The sequence below is a fragment of the Zootoca vivipara genome, chromosome 15 (assembly GCF_963506605.1).
Source record: "Zootoca vivipara chromosome 15, rZooViv1.1, whole genome shotgun sequence".
NCBI lineage: Eukaryota > Metazoa > Chordata > Lepidosauria > Squamata > Lacertidae > Zootoca > Zootoca vivipara.
The window spans coordinates 29,625,960-29,636,698 of record NC_083290.1 but is presented as its reverse complement, the minus strand read 5'-3'; the positions used below and the strand labels follow the sequence as shown (position 1 = coordinate 29,636,698).

At 46.5% G+C, this 10,739-nt stretch overlaps 1 protein-coding gene across 4 annotated transcripts; it reads right to left on the bottom strand.

Moving 5' to 3' along the window:
• Positions 1-1,537: 1,537 nt before the first annotated feature.
• PAFAH1B2 (platelet activating factor acetylhydrolase 1b catalytic subunit 2) lies at positions 1,538-10,261 on the bottom strand. 4 transcript variants are annotated; one of them, XM_035140179.2, is made up of 7 exons: positions 10,134-10,261; positions 9,519-9,616; positions 9,191-9,325; positions 7,847-7,936; positions 6,788-6,904; positions 6,155-6,277; positions 1,538-4,463 (listed from the first exon to the last, which is right to left on the bottom strand). In XM_035140179.2, exons 3-7 carry the CDS (start codon positions 9,269-9,271, stop codon positions 4,185-4,187), a joined length of 690 nt encoding a protein of 229 aa, XP_034996070.1. In that variant the 5' UTR covers positions 9,272-9,325; positions 9,519-9,616; positions 10,134-10,261; the 3' UTR covers positions 1,538-4,184. The 4 variants fall into 4 exon arrangements, with proteins under 4 accessions (XP_034996070.1, XP_034996069.1, XP_034996068.1 ...); XM_035140178.2 differs by having other exon boundaries at positions 9,191-9,278; XM_035140177.2 differs by lacking the exon at positions 9,519-9,616 and having other exon boundaries at positions 9,191-9,278.
• Between the last annotated feature and the right edge of the window lie 478 nt (positions 10,262-10,739).

Genomic DNA, 10,739 nt, shown 5'->3' with positions numbered 1-10,739 from the left:
CTACCTGCCTGTATATGGGAAGGTGTCTCTGCCTCCAGCATTGCTGACTTTCAGGAGAAATGTACACACATTTCTGCTTATGCAGGCACTCGGTGGCTGAAGGATTCCTGTCAGGGTAACCTTGCCCTTAGCAGGCGTGAGGGTATGCTATTGCTTTAAAAAGTTCTAAATGCGTGGTTATTTTTTTACTTGTTTCTAGTTGATTTTGAAGCGTTTTAAACGTCTTTTAAAATTGTTAAACTTTTGGATGTTTGCTGCCTGGGTCTCCTTTGAGAGGATAGAAATTTAAGAAATAAAATCTAAAAAGAGCTCATTCCTGGAGTCAGGAATTTAAGACAGGAGGACGAACTGGAACCTGCTTACTATTCAGTGCATAACTGCAAGCTACAAATCATTACTAAAGGAGAACTTTGCAGTTGCTTCTTGCAATAGCAAGAGCCTTTGATGGCATTGCCAGCAGCATGCTCAGTTCTCACTGCCACCACCTTGTGTTGTTGGCGGCTTAACATTCACCCTGAACTGGAATACTTGTTTAGTCTCTTCTGACATTTATTTGTTGGCCCTCTTTAGCCGTAGTTCTCAGAAATGCTTACCCCCCCAAAAAGTGCACCTAAATCCAACAGTTGGAGTTGGCCTGCATAAAGGTCTTCTTAAAGAGTTCAGATCCCACCTGTCCCACCTGCAATTTTTATGTCTTTTAAAAAGGGTTTCCAAACCCCGCTGAAATGGGATCACCTAGTTTTGATGCAACATTCCAATTTCAGCCCTAGGTGTACCAGTACAGTACTTCCTTACCAGGAAACAAGGTTGCCACCTATTATTTGTCCATCAAGGCAGCTGTTTCTACAATGGGGTGGGCTACAGAGGACATTTCTGCCTATTATGGAGGCCAAAACGGTGGATGGAAGGGCATTTCTAACAGAATCCTAGTCTAGAGCTTACCCACTGCACTCATCTGACAAAAGGGGAGTTTATATAATTTGTTGCCCGGATACAGAGCTTAGCCATTCCCCACCTCGATGCAGATGGCTGGTAGGCAGCAACTTGCCATGCTGTAACCAGTAGGACGACACTGGCCGTGCTCCTGGAAAACACGAACAATCCCTCGTTAAGAGGCACATTTTTATATTTTATAGCCTCTTGGCTGCCCACAAAGAAGGGGAATTTCAGGAACATCCTTGCTTGTAGGAAGAGCTTACAAACAAGAAATGAAGACCAAATTGAACAAGATTTTAGAATGATTTTTTGAATTTGAAAATTACTCCCCCCAAACACCCCTACTTGTGGTTAATAAAAATATACACCCCTCTATAATCTGACAGTTTTAATTACAGCTCCCTGTTCTCCAGTATAACATTGTTGATATACATGTCCCCTTCCCCCATGTTTTTTTTTCTTTTTCACACAGAGAGCTAGTACATTTCTGATGCACACATGGTTCTTAATGCAGTTTGGGGCTAGACCTCAAGAGTCTGGGAGGCTCCAAGTAGCGCACCCACCCACCCTACCTGAAATGAGAGACACTCACAAGAACTAATTGGTGAAACATATACATTTATATTGAAATATGCACTAAACAGTGAGCTCTACCAGTCATCAATGCCATTTTGCCAAAGCAATTATCATCACTTTTTTCTGGTGGTGGGGGTGGAAAGTTCAATTGGCTACCAGTAAATAATAATAAAAAAAGAGGGGAGAAAGCACCCTCCCAAACTCCCAGCAGCAAAAGGTCAGGCTCCAAGGAGTTTCTACACCCTTGAGCCAGCATGCTGCCAGAACCACAATTCTCTCCTGTGGGCACAGGGTCCCTTTGTTGCAGTCACACACACACACACACACACACACACACGACAAGATAAAGACAACATTCCTTAACCTTCTTTCACACTTTTTCTTGGCTGCAATAAATATAAAACTAGCAATATTCATATACCACTGCACAGACGAGATTCTGGGCTGCAGCATACAACTGTAAACAGCAATGAGATTAGAGGGAAAAGCCAAGTAAAAGCTCAAGGCGGGGCAGTATATGATGCACAAGACATATTCCTGGCTTACCAGGAGCACTTGGCAGCCAAGCACATCCCAATATTAGGATCTTGTTTGGGGATACAGAGGAGCAGGATACATAATGTCAGCACTTGCAGATGCAACAGGGTTCAAATAGGGCAAGGGTTCAAATAAGGGGTGGGGCGGGATCTACAACATTCTCAGTCTTGTTAATGAGAAGCTTCTCTTTGTGACAGGACAGACAGGAAGATACTGACCTGCCTTTAGGTCGGATCCAGGGCAGCAGGCAGGGGAAATGGCAAAAAGCAACTGAGGCAGACCCGAGAGAAGCAGTTAGTTCAGGGCCAGGTCTGTGAAGGGGAGGAACATCTTCCAAAAGGAGCATTTGGACCACAAGCAGTTGTTTCACTAGCATGGAAGGAACACCAGAGAGGTATTTCAGGAAGAGTTAGGCCAGTGCTACCTTTTCCACAAAAGGGTAAGCAGGAAAGCCCCAGCAGTATATGGCCAGCTCAACCACGGCCATCCCCAGCTCAGGATTCCAGCAGACACTGTTCTCCCACCATTCTTTTGTGGAGTAGGAGCTCTGTGCTTTTTGCATTTCCCCACCTGTGCTGGAGGAAGTCTACAGGAGCAAGGTAATTGGGGGAGGGGGAGGGGATAAATGCTAGGATAAAGGCCTACTTGGAAGACATCAAGTGAGCGTGTTCAGAAAGTGAACTTGCTCCCAAGAACCTTCTGATATGAAAAAGCATTTCCACGACAAAAAGAGCCACTAAAGTCTCATGCACAAGACTTTTTTTTGGGGGGGGGGCAGAAGCACATGTTAGACCTATGCACGATTGGCTAAGTTTAAATAGCTGATGTTGCTGAACTAGCTCAGGTAAAAGCAGACCATAGATGGAAGCATATTTGTTTTTTTATTTTTATTTTCAGATTCCTAAAACCAGAAATCTGAAAGAGGTTTTCCCTTCATGGGAAAATCTCTCCCATCCATGTAGACATGAATTAAGGCTTTATATCCCTGGTAATCTCTATACAGGAATCCCCAGAAACATGTTTTCCACACTGGACCCTTTCCTACTCAACAGAGGTAACGGCTATAGCTCAATTACGTCCCTCGCTGTCAGAGGCCTCATGTGCTTGAATAAAATGCTTGTACAGGACAGACCCAACCAAGAAACACAACCTTGGGCCTTGTAAAGCTTCAGCCTACTCCTGGCCTTGAGAGAAGGTAAATGAGCAAGGATTATGATGTTAAGAGGGTAGGGGAAGTAACAGTCACTTGCTTTTTGCTCTTTCTTTTAAAAAGAACACAAACAGCTCTGCAAAGCATTCTGAAGCACAATATGGAACAACGGGAAGAAATGTCAGTTTATATTGGCCACTGTCCGGACTCCAAGGCCACTGGGCCTTTTAAGAGCTGGGAATGTTGAATCAAAGCACACAAAAGGGGGAAGGGGAGAGAGAAGAGAGAACAAATGGTTCTACCAGGATGCAGAAATTGGGCAGTCCCCTCTTCCTCAGCATAAGAATGACATCCATCAAGCAAAACTGAAAACAGGCTGAGTTAAATGAGTCCACTCACTTAACACATTAATTTTTCACACGTCTGAAGTTGTCTGATGTAGCTTTATCCTGTTTTCTGTTGTTGCCAAAGCCGGAAAAGCAGCTAAGATCACTTAAAACAAAAAACCCAACCCCAGTTAAGTATAAAAACTCTCCAAACAATTCCAACTTTTAAAGAAGCAGGCTACTTTCAGTTCAGGAAGTGGAATGTGAGTGCAGCTAATGAGCTCAGACATTTAGGGGCTATTGGAATAATAAGCCTGGCAGGACACTAAGGCGAGGAAACTGGCAGAGTGACAGCAGAACATGAGCAACGAACAGGTGACAGGAACGTTCACACTGTAAACAAGAAATGACTTTAAAGTATCATCCTTCTTCGGTCAATCTAAACCACCCTCTGCAGGTGGCTCTGACTGACTGAGCTGACCCATGTGTTGCCATCCCAGCCACCGCCCCCCCCCCCCAGACCCCTTTCCTTTCCAATGCTAAACACAACACCCAGTAACATTCAACAATGGAAAGCACTTTGAGTAAGGAGGATTCTGTAGTGCCAGGATAAAAAGAACTGCGCTGATGGAGCTGGGGTGTCACGGACACAGCTGGGATCAGGCCAAAGTCGCCTGCTTCTCTTCGGGGGTCTCCTCCAGCAGCTGCATGATCAGTTCATGGAGGGGTTTGCAGATCTTGGCATAGCCGGCACCCGATAGGTGCAGAAAATCAAACATGTCGTGGCAGGAGATGGTGCCATCTGAGTGCACAAAGCCGGCATCCACGTCCAGCAGCTGGACATTGGAGAGTTTGGGCAGTGAGGTCTTCAGGAGCTGGTTCACCTTGCCGTTCTTCTGCCGCAGCAGGTTTGGCTTCTCACCACGAGGGAGCAGGCCCTTGAGCATGGAACAGAACAGAAGCATGTGAGAAGGCGCTCAGTATTGTAAGAATAAGAGTTTGGATTTGATATCCCACTTTATCACTACCCGAAGGAGTCTCAAAGTGGCTAACGTTCTCCTTTCCCTTCCCCCCCCCACAACAAACCCTCTGTGAGGTGAGTGGGGCTGAGAGACTTCAAAGAAGTGTGACTAGCCCAAGGTCACCCAGCAGCTGCATGTGGAGGAGCGGAGACGAGAACCCAGTTCCCAAGATTATGAGTCTACTGCTCTTAACCACTTCACCGCACTGTAAGAAGTATGTTCCCGAAATCTCGCCCAGGCATCTCCCTGTGCACTGACTCTACCCAGGCACTCTGGGACCTGGCAGATGATGCTGCATAAATCATATCTCTCCTTCTCACCCACTAGGAACCTCATCATTAAGAAGCACGTGACAACTTTTATTCTCTACCTGCATGCAACTGAGTTTTACAGTTTTACTCAGAGTAGACCCACTGAAATGAATGGCCATTAATTTCAATAAGTCTGTTCTAAGTAAAACATAGGTGAATAAGCACCCTAGGGTTTGTACCTTCCTCTCCCCAATTTTTTTTAAAAAATGATTTATACATGGACTATTCCAACGCCTTATTATTTATCAATTTTGTATACTGCCCTTCATCCAAAGATCACAGGGCAGTTCACAACATAAAAATACAAAATGAGAGCACAAAACAGATAATAAAAACAAAAACAAACCAATAACCCCCCCAACTGTGCAACTGATACAAAGTTCTCAGTGCCCTTATCATAATTTAAAGTGAACAGGAAAGGAATATGATTAACTAATACTCCATTTTCTAAAATAATGAATCAACAGTTCAATTGCGGCTTATGTGTGTTATAACACGTGTGATTTCAACTTTATGTGGCTGAAGGCTGGCCGGTTGAAATCACACAAATTAAATGAATGGAATGTGGAGAGCTTAAAGGTTCTTTTTGCACAGGGTTTTCCTGGCAATGAAAGAGCTTTTGACAATTCTCCCTTGCTTGACCCACTCAGCGCACAGCTCCAGAAAGGATAAGGATGTTTGCCAGGAGGTGGTTTGAGTATAAGTATGTCTATATGTGTGAACACAACCCCTGTGTGATTGTACTGTGTTCAAATGGCTATTCAATTTGTAAAACAAAACAGATAAAAACCACAATAAGTTTTACAGTAAAAATAATGAAAATTGATGTTAAAAGGATCAGAGAAACTGAAACAGCAAAACCCACCACTCCGTTTGGGAGAACATTGCCAATCTTAAACCTCACATCAAAATTGGAAGTCTCCCCACTCTAGGGAAAGCGTTCCACAAAAGACCTACTTCCTTTTAAATTCTGCACATCCAGGGAATTATCCTCAGCTATTATATAGGATTTAGCTGATCTGCTATGACAGCAGCTTCCACTCTTGAAGCACAAGAAACCTTTCCCTAAATAAATAATGGTCAAGGCATTACACCCAGTGCTCCTTCTTTCCTCTGCCTTGGCCAAGAGAAGGCTTCAGAGACCTACTATTCCCAGAAGCATCCCTGCAAGAAGGAGTGGCACTGCCCTTCTCTTCTCATACTGCTACTACCATTCCTCCTGGTCAAAGAGGAGCTTGCAGAAAGTGCACACATTCCCAAAGTTGCTACTTGTTCTTTGACCACAGCAATGCATACCAGCACGATTATCTTGGCCTGAGGCTGCCGCGTATTGATGAGCCTTGCAATGGCCTCTATTCCACCAGCTACTTCCTCTGCTGTGTTTTCATGGTTATTTGTTCCAACCCAAACAACAATGACCTGTGGATGAAGAGAAGGGACAAGAGAAAGAACCCATGCAACCTCAAATGAAAGAATATTGTATTATGCATTTAATATTTATTTGCCATATTCATACTACACCTACAGAGCAAAGTTCTGTAGACATAAAATATATTTAAAATACAATTAACAGACAATAGTTACAGGATACCCCCCCTAGAAATTCTCAAATGTTCCAACTGCACCTGAATCTTCTGGCCTGGAAATAGTTGCCAAAGCAGGCTGCTGTTAAATCCCTCAGCAGGCTACTGCTGATGCCTCCCCCAGACTTTGGTATTTTTGACAATATCACTCACAGCCTAGGCCTTTGCTTCCTTGCTAGTTATAAATTACAAGGTACAAATGTAATATATACCACAGACAAACACACTGGCATGGAATCATTATGTGCTTATCAGCGCAGAACTGTTTCGGTGGGACCAACAGCCAGCAAACTCTTCATTTGAAAAGATAGCCTCCACATACACACAGTCATTACCCCCAGCTTACCTTGGGTTTAATATTCTCCAGTTCACCATTCTTCAGTCTCCACAAAACTTGCCCCGTTGTGTCCCCTCCAATCCCAAAATTCAGTGCGTGTAAAGGTGAAAAGAGTTCTCGCCATATCTATAACCAGAAACCAATTCACTCTTTTAGATCACCCTTGAACAAAAGCAGAATATTTGATCATATAGTCTAACCCACCGGTAAGGTATCTGTTGTTGGGTTGTTGTTTTTAAAAAAGGATAGTATCTACACAGAACCTGGATTGAAGAACCTTCAAAGCTCTTTTCTGATGTTGCTGTCTATGTGTAGCATTAAGAACATGGCTGGGATGCGAGAGACTGTGCCTCTTGGCCCCACACTGATGTTGTGTGCAGTCGCAGGCCCACCCATACAGCTAACGGTATGTGGAGATCCTCAGAAGAGAAGCCTTTGCATACAGCTGTACACATGAAGGTCTCCTGGGATCAGAAGTGTTGAGTTGTGGGAAAGACAGATGAAGACACAGCTCTTAAAACAACCAGCTCTTTATTTCAGCTCTGAGTCCTGGACTGCACAATAGCTTAGCCGGCTGGCTTATATAGTACTCAGTAACTTGCAACAGTAACAAAACTTCCCTTAGTTACCCAATCCGTGAACAGCAGTCTCAATCCTTCATTTGCATGTTGTGGACCTGATTGAGAACTGCAGCCATGGTGGCCAGAATGAGTACTGCAGTCAAACATGACCTGAGTGGGAACTACAGCCACTGTGGGCAGGGTAAGAACTGCAGCCACGGTGGAACCTCAAAGGTGATCTAGGTCAATGCCCTCCCAATGGAAAAATCCACCATGCTAACCCTTCACAGATATTATGCTCAACAAATGGATGCCTAGGAAGTTGGGCCAAAGGGATATGTGGTGTCAAGCACAGGGTCAAAGGCTCCCTTTCCCTTCCATGGGTTGAGCCCTATGCATGGTTTTCAAAAGAAGGCTCTGTCCATTGTTGGTGGACTGTCAACATTATGTAATTGATGGAAAGCAAGTGTGTTAATATAACAAGCCCCACAGCCTCACCACTTACTACCTCGTATTGCTGTAGCAGCTGAACCATGGAATCCCCCACAAACAGCACATCAGGTTCCTTGTCCTTGCAGTCCAACACAAAACGGTTATGCTGTATAAAAATGAAGCAAGAGCATTAAGACAACCAAGCAGCTTTCTTGCACCCAGAGCCAATTATCTTTGGAATTACAATCCTGACTGCCTCTCAACTCTGCCATTTTGCTACTAATATTTCCTTACTGCAGATGCCCACTACTTTGGTGAGGACAGTAGTGAGCACACATACACATGGCCCCTGCCACTAGCATAAGGAATGAGAACTAACAGGTAGTGGCAACCAACCTTTCTCCAAGCAAGTGTCCTAACAAGGGAAGATATGTCTGGCCAAAACTGGATACTAATGCCCATTTACAACTTGTCACTTCATTCTCGCCTTGCCAAACTGATCCTCCTCTATTCTTTGTCTTGTCTTTTTTGTTTGTAAGGCTGAGAGCAGGAGCCAACTCCTTTTAACTCAGGCACCCCCAAACTCCAGCCCTCCAGATGTTTTGGACTACATTTACCATCTTCCCCAACCACTGGTCCTGTTAGCTAGGGATCATGGGAGTTGTAGGCCAAAACATCTAGAGGGCCGCAGTTTGGGTTTGTGATACAATCTATGTATGAAAAGCAGAATAATTGTATAATATCATTAATTATAGGAAGTCTACCCAGTCTTGAGCATATTGAGCTTCCTTAAGGCATAGGTCGGCAACATCCGGCCCATGGGCTGGATACGGCCCACGGAGGCCATTTATCCGGCCCACGGGCTGCCAGTGAACCGAGCCGCCCACTCGTCAAGTCCCCCGTGCGCTCCGCTAAACCGTGGCAGCACAGCACGGGGACTTGCTGAGTGGCACTGGAAATCATGTCTGCACAGACGCGGATATGCGCAGAAGCCATTTCCGGTGCCCCAAACATGGGCAGCGCGGCGCCAGAAATGGCTTCTGCGCATGTCCAGCCCATGGACGTTAGTCTGTTTGAATCCTCCGGCCCACAGCCGGAAAACGTTGCCTACGCCTGCCTTAAGGCATATTGTAATAGAGAACAGTCATGCAAAGCAGTACACTGTCTTCAACTCTCAGCAATTTGACATGTAAACTGAAGTAAAGCCTCCAGCACTTTCCAATTTGGGATTATGTTAAGAATGGATCTACTAGTATACCCTATAGGCAAGTCAGCCAGACAGTCTTCACAGAGACTGCCACAAAGACTGTGCCTTTCACAAAAGAGCTATAGTGGCAGCAGTGATCACTATCCCCTCAAGTGTCGTACAGGATAGAAAAACCCACTCAACCCTGCTACAGCATAACATGTTATTTTTTACCTGTGACATCCACCTGTCATCTCCCTGAACATCTTCAGCTGCATGTGGAATTGCTGCTGGGTTTGAGTCACCCTGGCTCATCCTATCCCTGAGAAGACAACAGTTTCAGCATGCCCTATTCTGTAACAGTGAGATCTGTCGTATGAACGAGTTATACAGAAACACATATATTAGCACAATTATTCCACTCGGGGTACATTTCAGATGTCACAAGGCACCAAGCATGTTTGAAACTATGTGAAAGAACATGCATTTACCACATGTGGAAAAACTGCAAAGCACCTTGCCTGTACTGTACATGTAAACAAATAAACGTGTGAAGCCGTACTTTTATATCTCGGACCATACCGCGAAGAAACACATGGGTCAACAACATAACGGAGCAGAAGAATTTGCACGGCAGTCAGTCAGAGGAGGGAACAGGTTCTGAGATGGAACAACAGATGAGGAAGGACACAGATACTCGCACCCGCCTTCCCACGCCTAATATTTTAAGATTTCAACCACGACCCCGAGCCCCCACCTCTGCCGCGGCAAGCCAAAACAAATGAGAAAGGTGGAAACCAGGTGAAGGGTTTCCGGCTCAGCTCCGAGGGAGCCCCCCTGGCCATCAACCTCAGGCGACCCTCGGTGCCTTTCGGCCAGGCGCCAGCAGGGGCGCAGAACGAAGGCCTCCCGCCAAGCCTCGTTGCCATGGGAACCCCGGTGCAGCGGGGAGGGGGGGCCGGGAGGGGGTTCTGGGGCCCACCCTCCTGCCCGCCCTTGTTTGCCCCCCTCCAGCCCCAGAGCGCATCCTCAGATGAGGGCTCCGCGAGCGCGCCGACCTCCTCTCCTTCCCGCGCCGGGCCTTCCGTGCGGGGGGCGTGCGTGCTGGGGAAGGGGCGGCTAACGGAGGCCCGCCCTACGGCCCATGGGAAAAACCGGCCCGACCGCCCCTACTCACGCCGGCGGCGACTGCGGCTCCCCCCGCTCCTCCATGGCGCTCGAGTCTCTTCGCCTCTCGACCCTCCTCCTCCTCCTCCCTGATGCTCTGGCGGGCGCACCCCTCCCCCCAGCTCCGTCTCCGACCGCCCCTGGAGTGCGCCTGCGCAAAGATCTGCTTCCGCCCTGCGCCCTTTTCGCTAGCGAATCAGTTTCGCCCCCGGGGAGGAAATCCCGCCCATTTAGAACTCCCGTTCCGCTATTCTCAACTGGATCCTCTAGGGGGCGCACCTCGGTCTAATACGGCGCGCCGGAGGGTTCATGCGACCTACGCTACTTCAGCGCCTTTTCTTTTCTTTTCTTTTCTTTTTTTGCGGAGTCTCACCCGGCGCCATATTGAGAGGAGGAGGAACTCTAGGCTTGCGGGAGGAACCAGTGGGCGCCTGGCGGTGACATCACCGCTCAGGCCCATGACGTCACGATGAAACGAGTGGCGTTCTGGATGATGCCATAGGTTTGGTGTCCCGTAGTGTGAGTTTGAGATTTTTTTCGCAGCAGGTAACCAGTGGGTTCTGTACAATTATGTTCTTACTCAGAGAAGGCCAATTAAAAATAATGGGCATGACTA